This window comes from Toxorhynchites rutilus, chromosome 3, assembly GCF_029784135.1.
Source record: "Toxorhynchites rutilus septentrionalis strain SRP chromosome 3, ASM2978413v1, whole genome shotgun sequence".
Taxonomy (NCBI): Eukaryota; Metazoa; Arthropoda; class Insecta; order Diptera; family Culicidae; genus Toxorhynchites; species Toxorhynchites rutilus.
In genome coordinates, this window is record NC_073746.1 from 97,129,853 (window position 1) to 97,149,227 (window position 19,375).

At 38.6% G+C, this 19,375-nt stretch overlaps 1 protein-coding gene across 2 annotated transcripts in view; it reads right to left on the reverse strand.

The window, feature by feature from the left end:
* The window catches only part of LOC129777069 (photoreceptor-specific nuclear receptor), a 92,121-nt gene that overhangs the window by 8,236 nt on the left and 64,510 nt on the right, over nucleotides 1–19,375 (reverse strand). For both annotated transcript variants that reach the window (XM_055783132.1, XM_055783131.1), the window contains exons 5-7: nucleotides 9,273–9,387; nucleotides 8,481–9,025; nucleotides 1,861–1,961 (exon numbers count right to left, since the gene is read on the reverse strand). In XM_055783132.1, the coding sequence (XP_055639107.1) occupies nucleotides 1,861–1,961; nucleotides 8,481–9,025; nucleotides 9,273–9,387 (761 nt within the window). The remainder of the gene's footprint in view (nucleotides 1–1,860; nucleotides 1,962–8,480; nucleotides 9,026–9,272; nucleotides 9,388–19,375) is intronic.

Below are 19,375 nucleotides of genomic sequence, written 5' to 3' on the forward strand. Positions count from 1 at the left end.
ATTTTAAGGATATTTTTTTCGAAAAAAAAAAGCTAAAATTAAAGCTATGATGTTTGTTGTTCTTCTCCCACAGCTCAAGCAGTGAGTAAAATCTAAAAAACATACCTCTCTTATTCGTTAAATTGTTTTCTTGTTTTACTATCTCCACTGATTATGTTTCAATCTTAAAAAAAAGCTGAAAAATTGTTCTATCTGATGGTATTGCGTAATATGCAATTGAAATTCCTTAATTGTGCGTTACATTTTTCGTAGAGTAACCCCCTATACAGAAATCAAAGACATAGTCCTACGTCGAAGAAATGTACGTTCTTTGTTCATCGTTCTTTGAGGTCCGACCTGTCATGTTCTGCTAATACAGTAAGAACGCGCAACAGTGGTATCGCGATAACGGAGTAAACGTCATTGAAGAAGAGATCAACGCTCGAAACGACTAGAGCATTAGAGAAAGTAAAGAATATATTGCGCTTATATGAAATGTGGTTGCTTATCTTGACGATTCTGATTTTTCTAGCCTTGGCCCTTTTTTTTTCAAAAGTCACAGGAGGGTTGTGTTCGAGACACGACCGCATAGTTGACGTAGGATTCCGTTAGAATATTTGTTGATTTTTGATATATTTGAAGAATTACATCATTAAACTCTTTGATAATGATTTGGTGGCCTTCTGAAAAGGGCCGCTTTGTTTGGTTGTTGGGTATTGTTTGTTCACTCCACCTTTGTTTACCGAGTGATGATGACAGAAGGATGGTAAACAGTCGTTGGATAGTGCGTATCAGATAAAAGATACCGAAGTGGAACGAGATATGATGAAAACCGCCCTCTGTGATCCTAGACGAGATAAATTAATAAATTAATTATAAATTACCAATACCGAACACAATTATCAATTTTTCTCATCAGTAAAAACATGTTACTTTAATATTGAGAAAACATATTTGAAATTGAAAAGGTAATTTTATTTTAAAATTTTTACTTGCTGAGTGCTTATTAAACCCAATGCGAATTTTAATTGGACTGACAACACCTAATACTATAATAGCAATCACTTTTTCTAATATGTCTTCATTGTTCCAATTTTTCTCGTTGTATACTTTCCTTGGGTGAAAATGAACACAACAAAACAAACAGCTTAAACCAAACGACCCGTTCTCGAGCGGGAACACACATTGGTTTTCATTTATGAAAATTGAAATAAATTGTTTCATTTATTAATTCATTTTAACACAACTGCTACCATATACAATTTTACACTTACACTTGCGCTAAATTTTTCACATCGGTCATTGATATGAAATATCATGAAGCAACCAACATTGAAGTTCTAAAAATAAATTTTATTTGTTGGAATTACCCGTATCACTCACCTTACTTACAATTTAAAAATGCACCCGACCTCCATATATTTGCAATGCCGATTTTCCCAGACAGCTTGGTTTCGATGTCTCTGTTAGGGAATACATTTCGGTAGGAACAAAATTTCTCCCTACTTTCATGAATTTGCAATGCCGATTTCCCTCAGGCAGCTCGGTTTTGATGTCTCTGTTAAGGAACCGCCGCTTGTGTCGTCAATTTCGACCAATTAGAAGTGTGTATTCCGTTAGGATAGGGGTTGAGATTTTTCAATTGTTCGATATATAGTTTCATGACGTATATTATTTTCTTCAATATAAAAAATTGTTCTGAAGTGCCGAAATCGATTGACGCAAAAATTTCATCAATCCATCATGTGCTCGATTTTCGATTTCCAATTTGTACCCCAATATGTTCCCGAAAGACGTATTCCTACGTCAAAAGGCGTTTAATTTACACTGAAAAGATCTGGCACCTCTGGTGTGTGGTAGAATAATTGAACGAACGCTTACCGGACTTTGACCATACAAGGGATGATTTACAAGGCTGGGAATGGTCGAGTTGTTCTGGACAGGTTCCACGTCCTCATCGTTCGTGACATCGATTGAATCATCTGTAAAAAATTAAATAAAATCATTACACTATTTACATAAGCGATTTTTATTCGTTGTTCCCCACTCTCCAAGTAAATAATTTAATTAATCGCAAGCAGCATCATGCCCGAACCTTAAAACCCTTCGAGTGTGTGTGCAATTGCAACACTCCGAGGACTTATCTAGCAATTAATCATTAAATCGCTTCCGCGAGCAAATTGCACACACAAAACGCCAGCCACACTTGACACCCCTTGGGACCCCGCGTGCGTGCGGGGAATCACTGCTCGGTTTCAATTTCATTTGAAAATAAACAATCTTCTTGCCCTTTTTATGTGTCTCCCGTCGCACCCCTCGAGACGGAAAAGTTCGCCCGTGGCAATGCGACGGAGACTAAACGGCTGTTAAACGGCTATAAAATTTCAATAAAAAACTCATTTGTGCACGTTTCGCTACTTTCAATTGGAAAAGTTAGGAGCAGCAAGTTGGATATCCACGGGCGTAGCTCAAAGGTGTAGCTGGCTGTCACTCACACTAGTCAGGGCTCACGAATGCGCAGCATCCCGCGAAATCCGCAGGTATAGCGAGGCATTTAAACGATTATTTTTGTAATGTTTAAAATAAATATCTCGGTGGAGTGCGGAGAGGGATCTTCACCGAGGACGGTGACATTTCTCCCAGTCGAGAGTCACGTGGAAGGCTTACGACTTCACCCAGACGTATTGACAAAAAAACTCATCCACAGGGCTCCTCCCAGGAGACACCGAAGCACACGAGATGAAGAAATAAAATCTCTCTCAAGATGCAAACTAACTACAGCGGAAAAAATGTTTGATGCAAAATCCCTTTCGGAAAGCTTTTTATTTGATTGAATTTTTATTTTTCCTCCCAGTTTTCAGCGACACCAAGCCGTAGAAAATCCCATCGATTTGCATTTGAGAACAACAGGGCAAAAAAAAGGCAGCGTCGTTTAACCGACGCGCCTTCGATGGTCTGACGTTACGGGGGTAACAAAGGTGTCGGTAACAACAACAAAAAATATGGGAAAAGTTATGAGCGAGCATCAGACGACGCCACACTGGCGCAGGATTTGTATGGAAATTAGCTAACAGACGGAAGGGGTGTGGATGGAATCTGTCGCTGGTAATTATGAAACATGTTGCAGTAACTGAAATGAGCGTTTGAGGTATTGATAGCATATCCACCCGAATGTCAACAGTTGGGTAGTAAATTTTTGAATGGATTTGTTCTCCTTTAAAACGTTTCTAATAGTTGTCCAATTTGAACAAAATGACATGCAAATTCGGAACCGTGGAATGTTTCTGTCACTATCTGAGACATTACTTGGACTGTAAGCTCACAATCTGTCGTTTTGGACATTCTGAGACTGCTGCAAGACAAATAACTTTTCATCCGAAAAGACAAAGTATTGTTCACCGTGCCGCGATAGTAGGAGATTTGCTCTCTCAAAAAGTTTCTTCTTCGATGTTTTCTGAAACTCAACTCCATTCGCACCTTTAAAGCTTGTCATTCCAGGCCATGTTCGAGCACATTGTGCATTGTCGATTTCAAAACATTGCGTTCGGCGGCCATTCTATCTCAATCATTTGCTCAGTCCGGTCATCCAACGAGGAAGTCTGATGGTACCTTTTAATGGTGCGATCAACAAAATCACGTTTCACTTCAAAGTTTTTGAGAGTTATGTAAACAGCAACTCCTTTCTAAATTTTTGTTTCATCATCACAGCACGAAATTCTTTCATCGTTGCTAAACAATAGCGACTGAATGAATATATTCGAACATATCCGTCAATGAATTGTGTAAACGTAGTGCAAGATTTCACCAATTAAACGCAACGCATTTTTTGGGATAATGACACTTTAAAACCCACTAACTTTCGAGTTATCAACTTCAAAAATGTTATTTAAATCCACTAATTTAGATGTTTCACAACTATATATTTTATTTAATTTTCTCTTTTTTTTTGAAAGACCAAAATCGTCCTACCCAGTTTAAAGCAAATAGAGCCCGAAACAAAAAAAATCGATAACTCTGTCGATGCTCGAATTCGAACATATGCGTAGAAAGATTTTTATCGTCATTTCTATAACCTCCAGAAAGATTCAGGATATGGTATTTTCTGAATTCAAGGGGTGAAATATTTTTTTCACTTCTATTATAAAAAAAAAACAAAAAAATAATGGGAGTTTTTTGCAGAATAAAGCGTTTTTTTTCGAAAAAAAAAATGCTTTATTCTGCAAAAATGGATACAAATTTATTATTCAAAGTATTGCCCAGCGCTAGTCACAACTTTTTCCCATCTTTTTGGCAATACACGGATCCCTTTTCTAAAATAATCGGCCGGTTCGTCGGCAAACCACGAATCAATCCAATTTTTGACTTCATCAAAATTGGAGAAGTGCTGGTCAACCAGGCCATGTTGCTTCGATCGAAAAAGATAATAATCGGACGGCGCAATATCTGGAGAATACGGCGGCTGGGATAGGACCTCCCATTTCAGCGTTTCCAAGTATGTTTAGACCGGTTTCACGACATGCGGCCGAGCATTGTCGTGCTGCGAAATAACTTCATCGTGTCTTTGCTTTGTCGTTTTTCCTTCAGTGCACGGCTCAAACGCATCAATTATCGACGGTAGAGGTCTCCGGTAATGGTTTCATTCGGTTTTAGCAGCTCATAGTACACAACACCCAGCTGGTCCCACCAAATAGAAAGCATAACCTTCTGGCCGTGAATATTCCGCGCGGCCGTTGATATTGATGCATGGCCGGGGTATCCATACTTTGCCCGACGTTTAGGATTGTCGTAATGGACCCACTTTTCATCGCCAGTAGCGATTCGAGGCAAAAAAAATTCTTTTATGCCGTTGGAGCAGTTGTTCGCACGTGAAAAAACGGCGTTCGACGTCTCGTGACTTCAATTCATACGACACCCAATGTCCTATCTTTCGGATCATTCCCATTGCTATTAAACGATCGGATATGGTTTGCTGAGTTACTCCAAGTGTATCTGTAAGTTCTTGTTGCGTTTGTGATGGAAAGCCTACAATTCTTCCTCTTCAAACTTTTTTGGCGTTCCGGAACGTTCTTCGTCTTCCAAGTCAAAATTACCACTTTTAAACCGTGCCAACCACGTCTGTCACGTTCACTCAATTGGAGCATGGTCACCATAAACTTCCACCAAAATGCGGTGACTTTCCGCAGGTTTTTTCTTCATATTGAAGTAATGATAATCCCCGCAAAAACACTCTCGTTAGTAGGAACTTCGACATAGTCGAAGTGGCAAAAAACTATGTTGTTTACGCTCCAACTTTTTGACATATACTGAAAAAGACGTGCAATGACGGTAGATTTCCAACGAATTTCTGGAAATTTGATTCACTGGAATAATAATCAAGTTACGCCATCTGTTGTAATCTGTTGTCTGATTCTTATGGACTCGAAAACTACTGAACCGATCGACATGAAAATTGGTATGTATGTGGAAATGGAGGAAAATGGAGGGGAGGTTTCAAAAAATTTAAACACATATTTCAATCAAAACCATTCCAACCAAACATGACAATTGAAAATTTTCGGAAAAATTTCGCGAAAATTCAATGCCCATATGTTCTACAATTTCATAGTGACAAGCGTTGTTAGTCCATTTGATATTTGCGCTAACGAAATTGATCTTTGTTCGAAAGTGAAAATTGATTTTAATGTGATAAAACTCACTCCTATAGCTTCTTCTATCTATATAAATAAAAGTGAATCGCCGAATGTGTTGATAAGAGCAAAACTCGAGGAAGGAATTGTCCGATTTAGGGCTGTCTTTATTCTATCATACTTTCTGTTTCAAAAATTTGTTCCATGTAAAGGAGAAACATGTTATTTGCAAGTGGTTGGAAAATCTTGAACGAGAGTTGTGTCTGAAAATAATAAATTGAAAAACAACAATACAATCAATAATTACGAAAACAAAACCCAACTTTCTTGCAAGTGTAATATTTTCTCAAAACAACTAGCTCATTGGCTTCAATTTGATATGCTGATCATCATAATCGTCCAGTAGTTCGAAAGTTATGAATTTTTGAAATAAATCATTTTTGGAAAAAGGGGAAAAAGTTGATTTTTCAGTCCACCCTAAAATGGAAAATGGCACCGTAATGAAAACAAAAAAAATGCGGGTCTAATATTTTGCGATAATGAACAAAACTTCCCTTCTTCGCGAAAATCTGAGAACCATTTGCGAACCTGAGTATATTTAATACCGATTAGGGTGGGCCTATGAAGCAAAATAAATGTTTTGAATAATTTGCTTTTGCATTTTTTCTTAAATTTGGCTTCAAAAAATACATACACCCCGAATATTATTCCTTCCATCCCCATCCCATATTTTTAATCGATATTTTTGTATTTTTGTATAAACAACAACCGTCGTTCGTTCCTCAAACAGAACGAATTTATTTACGTTGTTAAAAGACAGATGGCGCCACCTTCGCTTCATTGAACCGTAACTGCACAGCGACGAGAGAAATTGTGGTTCGAGGATGAAGAAACAATAATCTGAAGTACATCGTCAACACTACGGGTACTAGCTTTCCTACCGTTCAACATCACAACTTGCGTCATTTTTATTAGTACAGTGGAACCCCGATCTTCCGCGAGCGGATGATCCGCGGTGTGGATGTGTACTGTTGCGAGACGCTATCAAGAGCAAAGCTGACACAGCCTTTGCTATTGCCAGGCCAGAACGCAATGAATTTATATCACATTAAGGCACGTGTGTTCAAACAAAAAATATGTTTTTAATGAGCTTCATTACAACATTACACGTTGTTGGATGAGTTCGGTTGAATGGCAAAAGTGAGGATGACCGCATACACACATTCCTAGTTTGGTTAGTCTACAAAATACAAAATACTCTTCCGTAGTTTAAAATCGAATCGAGCCAGAATTACAACAACGGATTGCAGTATTGCAATATTTTATTCGTTCTACTCAAATCCAATCGAGTTGTACAAATGTGGCAACCTTGTCACGCTATACAACAGGGCCGACATTGAGCTTCGCGTTCCATTCCTGTAAAGCGAAAATGGTAATGAATTTTCGGGTGGAATATATACGTTTTCGAAGCGTAGCGTAGAGACAATTTTCATTTATAATTTTCGTGATTTTATGTGTTCTATGTAACAGAGTATGGAAGAAGTTTTGGCGGTAATACAAGAAAAAATAATTAAGTTAGAGTCAGGATTATGTCTTCTAAGTATTCAAATAATATCGAGTTGGAATTATTTTCACGTCTGTTTTGTATCTAGACAAGGTTGCCACATTCGCATAGAATGGTTGGTTGTTCGAGATTCAGAATACTGAAGAGAACACTCCTCGATTGAATAACAACAACAAATAATGCGATACCAAATAGAGCGGTACATCAGCTCTAATAAGTTGTCTGGCGTATCATAAGTTTAACAAATCTTGAACGGGACCCAGCAGTGAGAGATTTAGCCGTCCATCTTGAAACCGGCAAGCGCATTATTTTCACCAATGAGACAGCAATTAAACGGAATTAAAATTAATTTTGTTTATTTCATTTATCTACTTTACGACAAAAATATATTGTGAAATATATTTCTCATCACATTTAACTTTTAAGAGATCAAACATTTCACTTACGTTAATGTAATACATTGAATTAGGAAATTGAATGGTCATCATACTTGGGTTTGGGAAGAATATTTCCCCATGGTGCAACGCCAACCTTCACGTATTTGCTCGATATCCACGTGTAATCTATCCTCAACAGCGTATAAGTTATTGTGATTTTTAACAACCAACATATTCACTAGAAACACTTCATATAGCAGAAAAACGTTTGCCGGGCCAGCTAGTACTTTTATGATTATAATGAATTTAATTGGACGTGATACAATTTCAGTAAACTGCTTTACTTAACAATACAACAACCATTCAGCTCAAATCATTCTTAGCTAATAGAATGATACTTTCCCTATTTTCCCCGACAGTCCGTTTAATCCGTAACACCCAAATGAATATGACACAATATCTTCAGTAACCTTTATTTTTCCCGAAACATAGGTCCACTCTCAAAGTGTATTAATATCCATATCACCATAGAATCCAAGCATATCATCCACACATTCCCCTCGGTGCGCAAATAGTTCACCCTTCAACCGGCAATTATTTATGCGGTATTAAAATACCGAAAAGTGACAAATAGTTATTTTATGGTTCTCCCTCCAAGCAACAGGAACCCTCGCCTTGAACCCCAGGATATTTCCTTCCGAACTTCATTAGTCAAATTAGGTTTCCCTTTCGTGCCGGGGCCGAGATTTGTGCGACCTGCGGCAGGCACCCATTGTCGGGGCAAAATATGATTATTATTTTATGGTTCCCATTTCCCACACCAAGTGGCCAAGTGGCTAGGGAACAAGTATTTTTCGCAGATAAATATCCCAATCCAGTTCATCGGGGCTATAAAATTTCAATCAGTCTGATTGAATCTCGCATCGCACTTACCGTCGTTGTCGTTGGCGGTATCCTCCTGGAGAATCGGACTTGCCGATCCGCACGAGGATGTGCTGTGGGTATGCTGTTTAACCAAGGAGTTCTCCTGACTCGCGGAGTTCTGACAACCCGGGGTGTTTGAGTTCCGACGATGCACCGGCGATCCTCCAGCCGGGGAGTGCTGCTCGCTGGCGTTGGAATGGTTCGATGATTGGGTGTTGTTGAGATTCTCCGTCGAGCTGAGATTGTTGTTGTTGACCAAGGGACTATTGTTGTTGTTATTATTATTGTTGTTACTGTTGGAGGTGGCCGAAATAGGCGCAGCAGCCGAGATGTTGTGGCCGACTGCGTTGACTCCGTTGAGACCCAGGCTGAGGCCATTGGCTAAGCCGTGCATTGCATGGTGAGGATGATGTGGGTGGTGATGGGGGAGGCTGTTGACCAGTGAGGAAACCTGGCTGTGGTGGTGCAGAAATTGACTAGTGGGTAAGGCCGGTGCCGGAAGAATGCTTGGACCATATCGAGAGGGCGACAGAAGCGCAAGCGATACCGGTGGCCTGCCAAAGAAAATAAATTTCGATCAGTATGCGATGTAATAACTGAGCGCATTGAATGCAATTACAATAAAGATATAACTCAATATAAATCACACAGAAAAAAGAAACAAAATTTCCCCGAACATTCGCAAACATTAAGCTTCGTAATTATATTTTGACGAAGGGTAAGTGTGAAAGTCGTGTGCTGTTGGATGCCGGAAAAAGGCTGAGAAAAAAAATTTGAACACACCACGCCAAGGATACTCACCCGAAAACGCCGACCGCGACCGCAGCTTCCCGCAGGGCACGACCCTGTTCCATGTCCCGCAGTGTCTCCGGTCTGATTGTTGCCGTGTTACGTGGTTGACGCTCATTTTGGACCGCTTTTTTATGGTATTTGGTCGGTTGGCACCCGTTCGGAAGAGCATGAAAGGAGAAGAAAAAGTGCCTCAATCAACGGTGCTGATGCTGCATGCGTGAGAGCTGAGCGACATTTTTATGCATAATTAATTTTCCCTGCTGATGTGATTTCGTTTTTCGCGTGTGTAAAGATTAACATGGTGATCAAGGGTTGAGAAGGCGATGCAACAGCGGACACGTGCCGACCCCCCGAAGGGGTTACGTTGTCTGCCTGGTTTGCAGGGCAACAGTGGCAATGCGCGAATCTATATGAATATTGCAATTGAACCCTGCAAACGGAGTGAATCTTCGAAGTGAGCTCATCAAATATTCCAAGCAAACGGTGCCCATCATTGTACGCCTTCGGATTTGAACAATTATGATTATGCGAACACACACAACGGGTGACGACCGGCTCTCGGGAAACAACTTGAACCAATTTGCTGTAATAGAGGTACAATAATTAGTGGCTTTGTACTTCGCGTCTCGCTTTTGGATGAGATGGGAAACTGGCGCGTGCCTTCAAGGAACATCGTTTCGCTTGTTATCGACGCTTGGATGACAGTGAACCACATTTAGGCCGTAAGATCATTTGAATAAACAACAAAGTGACACTTTAACGCTCGATAATGTTTGGAAAGCGTGTGTGCCGTTTGTTGATGTTGGTTTAACCTCGACGGGGAAGGTTTGGCGTAAATTAGGCCGAGACGAAGTGTCACAGTGTTTTACTTGACAAGCGACCATATCATTTAGAACAATTCGATCGTTCTAGATTTTTGTTGAATGATTTGTAGAGCGGATATTTTGGGAGCATAATTTAAAAATTTAATCCCTCTCACTGAAAATGATATGTTTGGATGATAGAGGGACATGAGAAACTAATACAGATTTTCTCCCATCCAGAATGTATGGCTTCTCTACTTAAGGGATTGTTCGGTTTTTTCTAGACCAGATGTGAATCAAGTATATATTTAATATACTGCCAGTATAACAAAATTAGGCCGACCGTTATCAATGAGGAAGATGACGGCCTCGGGTCTGGTCACAAAAGCTGGACGTTTTTTGGGTTATAATCGCTTTAGGAGAGACAAGTGTTGTCTATAAACCTCGCCCGTGATACCTTGACCCGTATTCTACCTTGGAGTAGATATTCTACCATGGAGTTGATGTTTCTGGTGAAACTTCGTCTGGCTTCGGCTCCAATCACCGTCGAGTCGAGCGAAATATCGTATTCTAGAAGACGACTGTCATACACTGTTTATCCATGTAATATTTCTGAGACTGGGAAGAGCTCTGTCATATTCTTCTAATATATAAAATAAAGTCCCGTGCGTCACTCAAGAACATATCGAGATGATGAAATTTGAGATTTTTATGTGTTCGTCTTCACCCATGAAAGAATGGTATGACGAGAAAAATTGCAAAATGTTAAAGTAAGTAGAAAAATTCGAAGAAAACGATTTCCCATATGCTCTGAAATGAGGAGTTTGTCGAATTGAAATTCATTCCTCCAATTGGCATTCGCGTTTACGGCATTAATCTCCGTTATATGATAATAAAAAAAATGAATTTTCAGGTTGAACGGGCCCGTTTTCAAATTAAAAAATGTGAATGAAAATTAATTTTTGCATATCGAATATGTTATTCTACTAGGTGTATAAATATAAAACCGGATTTTTTCTATTTAAAAAGTACTTTTTGACATAGAACTACGTCTTCCTTTAAGGGTGCCAAATCAGAAAACAGGTCACGTTTTTATGAAATAAAGTTAACGTTAATAACTATTTTTGCCGCGAACGGATTTTAGCGATTTACATACTAAACGAATCGGAAATTCCCTATGATTTGTTTAATATGCTTTACATTAGAATCCCCTGGTTTGTAAATGGTTAAAATTCATGAAAACTTTAGGCGTTTCCATTTTTCCATACATTTGTTCTGTCCATTTGTGTGCTTTCCCGAACAGAGCTGTCAATAACGAGCAACTTATCGACGACCAACGAAGGGGAAATCGTAGGATTTGAAGTCGCCGTGAACAAAGGAAAAGCAGAAGAATGAAGGGGAATATTTGCCTTGAGTATAAACAGTGGATCTTGCTGAGGCAAACTTTCAAACTGTTGAGCAATCCAGTTCACTTTGCTTTCGCTGCGCTTCGATCTAAGATTGGACCCTACCAGTGGTAATCCAACTTGGATATCGTCGTGTGGTTTTTTCAGATCGTTTTTGGCGTTATTCGTATCGTGTGTTTTTCTTTCCGCGTCATAAATTGGACGTTTCGCGTAGTGTGTAATGAGCAAGAAGAAGAGGGAGGCAGGCTCGAGTCCCGCAAAAAACGAACGCATTGCCAGGGGCAATGAAATTTCGAGCAAGCGTCATCTAATGATGCACGCGATGTTGGTGTAGTGAAAAGCGCTCGCACTGAACCGAGCCTTCGCGAGTGTGACACCGCATCGAACAACAGCAAAATAGGTGATTTCGGCGCGTCGGTCGAAAATGTAAACGGCTTCTTTGGTGCCTTTGAGAATGCATCAATGCATTCAACTGGCGTTATGGCGAAGCAGGCGTTAAGGTTATGCTCCAAAAAAAATATTTGGGGAATACCAAGCATCTTGAATGTCTTACTGGAATGTTAGAAGTTATTTGGGTTCGCGTGCCAGTCGCAAAACTGCCTTCAACTAGGATTGCATTTGCGCTAATATTGATCATAATGAAGCATTGCTACTGTTTTCGAGGTTGTTGATATTAACAAAAAGAGTTTATTTCGCTTGTTTAGACACCAAGAAAGTAAATGTCGTTCTGCAAAAATTCCTCCACTAAGGGTGACAGCTGCGCTTCTCTCGAGCATGAGAAAGTAATGCAACTTTTTTTGAGGCCAGTAATATCAACAAAAGCGTTTCTTTTGAGAATAGCGCAAAATGATGAGAAGTATTTGTATTCCTAGTAGCTTCAAGCCACCAATGTATGGTTCTGTATGCATGCTATGGCGAACGCTTGTTTGGCGCTTGGATTACGTTGTACGAGCGATGCCTAGAGGTGCTTTGAGGCAATACTAAATAACACGTAGCATGATATTTGATACTTGCAAGTGTTGTCATTGTTGTTGTTTCCATTCGGTGCCAAAAATATATGAGATGTGGAATAATGGTGCTGGTGTAACATGTAATATAATCGACTGTAGCCGAGTCTATGTCAATTGCGGAAAAGGCCACCGGAATAGCGTTCGAGGTAAATTTTCAATGCATTGACATGAAATAAATTGCGACATACGATCAGCTAGTGTATTGTTTTGCGAAGGCAAGAATGAATCATCAATCAATTATCGTCAACTGATTCTACAATGAAAAACCATTTCAAAGATTATTCTACTAAGCAGTTGTTTCGAAAATTTCACAGCATTATAGAATAATATCCGAAGGTATAAACAAGCGACTTATATAGAATAACAGCGTAGTTCTACGTCAACAATGCGGACGTATCTTGGACACAACCTTCTATATTTTTTTTACTTTTGAATGGTTCAAAAACAATTATTTATGACCATCGGAAGCTGCCCATTTTCCCAATTTTTTCAAGCAATACAGTAGATCCTCGATTATTCGCGAGCGGATTATCTGCCGGTTCGAGTTCTATAGTTATTCTATAGAACTTTCCGAAATTAGTCACAGAGTGGTAGGCTCTTGATCTTTTGTTTTGATCATGGCTTTCACACTATTTGTCCTCTGGTATACATGATCACACAGATGGATAGTCGAATGATTTCTGTATTGATAAACCATGCGGAAATGTCTTTTCATCACGTTTGCACTTCATGTTTAGTTCTTTATTGCGTTATGCGCGATCTTCGTTGTCCGCGGTGAACTTGTCCGACTATTTCGCAGATAATCGGAGTTCGCTACAACGCTTCTTTTGTTATATGCCAGAGTCGCGGGGAGCGCGAAAGTGCTCCTTTATGTTAACATTTTTGACCTGACACCTTTTGACGAAGGATTTCGTCGTTCGGGAACATTGAAGGTACAAATACATCCATTTTTCATCCATTTTTCGATAGGTTGAAGAAATTTTCGCACCAATCAACAATTCATTGGAATATAAAAAAAATTACGAATATTTTAAAACAAAAGAGAACTTCGAGCGCTTTGTGCAACAAACCATAATTATGAATGAAATTGAGTAATTATAATTAAAATATATATTTATATATACAGTAGAGTGCCAATGAAAATGGCCATCTCGAATTTTAAAACGAAACTTTCTTAAATATGTTTTATAATAAACTAGCTGACCCGGCAAACTTCATTCCGCCCAAAATTTATTTTTCGTTATCACATCCATATTCATTGTTTAGAGAGGGGGAGAAGTGTCGAACTACCATAAAAACATCTATTGCTCCCTAAAACCTCCAAATGCCAAATTTGGTTCCATTTGCTTGATTAGTTCTCGAGATATGCAGAAATTCGTGTTTCATTTCTATGGCAGCCCCCACTTAGAAAAGTGGGACGAACAACTTACGAATGTTTCTTGCCCTCTACAACTTCCACATACCAAATTTAGTTCCGTTTGCTTGACTAGTTCTTGAATTATGCAGAAATGTATGCTTCATTTGTATGGCAGCCCTTTCCCCCCCCCCTTCTCCTCCTCCTCCTCCTCCTCCTCCTCCTCCTCAAAGAGAGGGGAGGAGTGTCTATTTACCATAGAAACGTTTCGTGTCCCCTAAAGCCTTCGCATACCAAATTTGGATCCATTTGCTTGATTAGTTTTCAAGTTATGCAGAATTTTTTCTTTCATTTGTATGCCAGCTCACCCTTAGAGAGGAGGATGGAGTGTCTAACCATCATAGAAACATTTGTTGCACCCTAAAACCTCCACATGCCAAATTTCGTCTCATTTGCTTGATTTATTCTCGAGTAATGCAGAAATTTGCGTTTCATTTGTATGGCAGCCCCCCCTTAGAGAGGGGGTGGAGTGTCTAACCACCGTAAAAACATTTATTGCACCCTAAAACCTTCATATGCCTAATTTGGTTTCATTTGCTTGATTAATTCTCGAGCAATGCAGAAATTTGTATTTTCTTTGTCTCCCTTCTTGGGTGATTTTTCGGTTTTCAAAAAAATTAAAAAACTTTGACGATTGTGCGATGGTAGTAAATAAAGTTCGATTGAGCTGAAACTTTGCACATGATATTTTATCGTGCAAATCAACATTTCACAGGAAGTCCCATATGAACAATCGTGTTCCAAAAATCGTAGAGAATCGGTTTTGGACCAAACATTTTTTTCGAGATGACAGTAGTAATGACAGCGTGCAATTTGAAGATATTTGGCTACCATTTTTTTTTCGAAATTTCATGTAGACCGTATTATCACATGCTTCCGGGACGCAATGTAAACAGGGGATTTTTGTACATAACATAACCAAAAATCAAAGATGTGATTTTTATCGTTTTTGAGTCATAATTTTTCAAAGTTGAGATGTTTTTGTTGCGGTGTCTCAATGGACAGTAAATAAGAACATGAGAAAACCAATTTTTATGCAAGTGTAAATTTGTTCAATGGAGATTTGCTAATTGGCTTAAATTTGATATTTCGATCATCTAAATCGGTCTCGTTATGAATTTTGAAAAAAAGGGAAAATTTTATTTTCCGGATCGTCGTTTAAGTAGTTTAATTTTTTTTTTGCTTCATCATTTTACATTGATTTGTTGTTATTACAGCTATTGCAGCAATAAAAATTATTTTTGAAATTGGATTTATTGATAATTTTGGAAAACTTGTCTTATTTTACGTGCATTTGTGTGTAAGAAGATGATTATATTATGTTCAGATGATATCACTTCGAGAATGATAATTTGAATTCGAGAAGGAAGAAGTTCCTTAAATATCCAATTATAACGCGCCGCTTACCAATATTATTGCACGCTCAACTACAGCAAAAAGGGGGGGGGGGTCTTCGTAGCCACATTGGTTGCGCGTTCGCCTAGATCATGAGTTCAAAACTCAAGGTCCTCATTTACCATCTTTGTGTTGTTACAGAATAACTACGTCCACGCAATAATTATCAGCGATGGAGATCGCTCCACGGTCGAAATAAGATCGATTCATCCATACAACTGCTCTGCTCTGCAAGGAACATCGGGCTGCTGTTCTATTAATAACTCAACAATGATCATAAATGATCATATCAACTGTCTCCGCTGTCCGGTGGTCTAACTGGATAATGGAATAATAGAAGGAATACTCTTACGCCTAAGTGGCTACTGTGTAAATGTACCATATGCATTGGTATAGAAGGAATATTCTTACGCCGAAAAATGGCAACTGTGTAATATTCTATTTTTAGATATGATAAACATGTTAATTCGGTTCTGTTACAGCTAAAAGCTAATGAACCAAAAATAAACAAATTGGATAAAAAAATGGTAATGGGTTGTATCTAGGACACGACCGCAGTTTTTGACGTAGAACTACGGAATTATATTATTCAAACCACTTGTTTATCACTTTGGATATTATTTTAGAATGCATCGAAATTTTTGTAATATCTTTTTAGCTATTTAATTTTGTATTACTTCATTAGACTCGAAAGAGTCGAGTAGAGCCGAAAGCTATCAGCACTTCTCGTTTATTTGGTTCAACTCGCATCAGACTTTCTCCTTCCCTCTCAGATATCGATGACAAACTATGAACCCTTCTGCTCACATATTCGGCTTGAGATGTGATCGAACCCCACGACATGCAACAGTGAGGTTACCCTGCTGGAATTTGAAAGCATACTTTCATGAAATATACGTTTATCTAAATAAATGCAGTGTATATCTATATTCCAAAATTCTGGATACTCTTCCATATCCACACTAGCACGAAAAATTGTCGTATGCGGCTCTTCTTTGTTGTAGCACACCTCGAGGCAGAGGGCTTCCTCTCCTTTTATCAAGCTGTGTGTGTATGTGTGTGAAATCAGCATTAGGCATGAATGATATCCGCTCGTTGTGTTATGCTAGCTCACTCGCATCTGTGTTCTCATTCTATTCTATTTTTGGTTTTCGCCTCTAGCTCTGGGAAGGGCCCTTGTGGAAAGAAACTATTTAGGCAAGATTGTACTGTATAGTATATCAAAAGAATCTTAGAGAATTTTCGATTCCATTACTGTGCAAAGTATCAGAATTTGTTCGCTGTGAAAATAGTTATTAACGTTAACTTTATTTCATAAAAACGTGACCTGTTTTCTGATTTGACACCCTTCCTGAAAGACGTAGTTCTAAGTCAAAAACTACAGTAAACTGTTTCTGTATTGTTGTAGGATATTGTAGGATATGTAGGATATACCACTGTTCACGGCAAATGAACCGAATTTAAATTCATTATATCAACACTCCTTCACGTTCAAACAATTTGTTTTTGAATTATTTTCCACAAACTTGTAAACTGATTCAATGAGAATGAATAACAAAAAAATTCAAAATATACTTGTGTTTTTAAAAAAAAATCTTTATCTATCACCTATCTATATATTATATACAAATATGGATTTCTGTCTGTCTCTCTGTTTGATTCCTATGGACTCGGAAACTACTGAACCGATCAACATGAAAATTGGTATGTAGGAGTTTTTGGGGCCAGGGAAGGATTTCGTGATAGTTTGAGACCCCTCCCCCCTTTCTAAGGGAGGGCTCCCATACAAAGTAAACACAAATTTCTACATTACTCGGGAATTAATCAAGCAAATGAAACCAAATTTGGCATATGGAGGTTCTAGGGTGCAATAAATGATTCTATGATGGTTAGACTCTCCACCCCCCTCTCTAAGAGGGGGCTGCCATACAAATGAAACACAAATTTCTGCATTACTCGAGAATTACTCAAGCAAATGAAATGAAATTAGGCATATTGAGGTTTTATGGTGCAATAAATGTTCCAATGATGGATAAACTCTACGCCCCCCACTCTAAATGGAGGCTGCCATACAAATGAAACACAAATTTCTGCATTACTCGAGAATTAATCAAGCAAATGAACTCAATTAGGTATCTTGAGGTTATAGGGTGCAATAAATGTTTCTATGGTGGTTAGACTCTACCACCTCTCTCTAAGGGGGGGCTACCATACCCAAATTTCTGCATTACTCTAGAATTAATCAAGCAAATGAAACCAAATTAGGCATATTGAGGTTTTAGGTTGCAATAAATGATTCTATGGTGGTTAGACTCTCCACCCCCTCTCTAAGGCGGGACTGCCATACAAATGAAACACAAATTTCTGCATAACTCGAGAATTACTTAAGCAAATGAAACGAAATTAGGCATATTGAGGTTTCAGGATGCAATAAATGTTTCTATGATGGTTAGACTTTCCACCTCCCTTTCTAAATGGAGGCTGTCGTACAAATAAAACACAAATTTCTGCGTAACTCGAGAATTAATCAAGCAAATGAAACCAAATTTGGCATCTGAAAGTTTTAGGGTGCAATAAATGTTTCTATGGTTGTTAGACACTCCTCCCCCCTCTCGAGGGGGGGGGGCTCTGTCATATGAAACTCAAATTTCTGCATTACTCGAGAATTAATCAAGCAAATGAAACCAAATTTGGCATGTGGAGGTTTTGAGTCATGTAGAAGATTTTACGGTGGTTAGATACTACTCCCTCTTCTCTAATGTAGGGCTGCCATACAAATGAAACACAAATTTCTTCATTATTGAGAATTAATCAAGCAAATTAAACCAAATTAGACATATTTAGGTTTTAGGGCGCAATAAATGTTTCTATGATGGTTAGATTCTCCACCCCCTCTCTAAGTGGGGGGCTGCCATACAAATGAAACACAAATTTCTGAATTACTCGAGAACTAATCAAGCAAACAAAACCAAATGTGGCATGTGGAGGTTTTAGGATGCAATAAATGTTTCTATGGTGGTTAGACACACCTCCTGCTCTCTAAGGGGGGCTGCCATACAAACGGAACACAAACTTCTGCATAACAAGAGAACTAATCAAGCACAATTTGGGATGTGAGGGCTTTAGGGTATGAGAAATGTTTCTATGATGGTATGACACCCCTCCCTCCCCTGGAATGGAGAGGAGAGGTCCCATAAAAATATTACACATATTTCAACCAAAAATATTCCAACCAAACTTGACAATTGAAAATTTTCGGAAGACTCTAAAGGAAAAAGGGAAAATTCGGAAAATTAAATTCCCATATGTTCTACAATTACATAGTGACAAGTACTGTTAGTTCATTTGATGTTTGCACTAGCGAAATTGATCTTTGTTCTGAACTGGAAATGGATTTTAATGTGATGAAACGCACTCCTATATCTTCTTCTATCTATCCCAAAAAAAAAAGGATCGCCGGATGTGTTGATAAGAGCAGACCTCGAGGAAGGAATTGTCCGATTTAGGGCTGTCTATATGCTATCATATATTCTGTATAAAACATTTATTCCATGTAACGGAGAAACATGTTATTTGCAAGTGGTTGACCCAAAATACCAAAATATGACGAACCGTCTCGTGAGAGATATTCAATTCACGGGCTAGCTCTCTCCAACATGAACTCAAATTGAATGGCATTAAGCATTTTGAGAGGTTTAATTGCAAAATTGAATTCGCTGATGATTATATTCCGGTTGGTGAGTTGACAGAGAAGCGATAATAGGTATGTACGGAAAAGTAAATTTAAATTATTGAAATAATTGCACTGGTGAGGTTGAAACGGATAGTCACATCCATAATCACATCCAATGCATGATGGGAAGTGAAGGAAAGAATATTCAACTCTTTTTTTATGTTGCTTTCTTTTTTTGTTCTATTTCAATTGCTGGACACACAAACACTGAAAGAGAGCGAAATTATTCCTCTCGCCTGTTCGCCAAACCTGTCCATATTCCCCCCACTAGATGTCCATTATACCCGCATCGATAAAATGTTTTACTTTTCGGCTTGTTTTAATTTCAATAAAAAAAACATGGGAAACCAC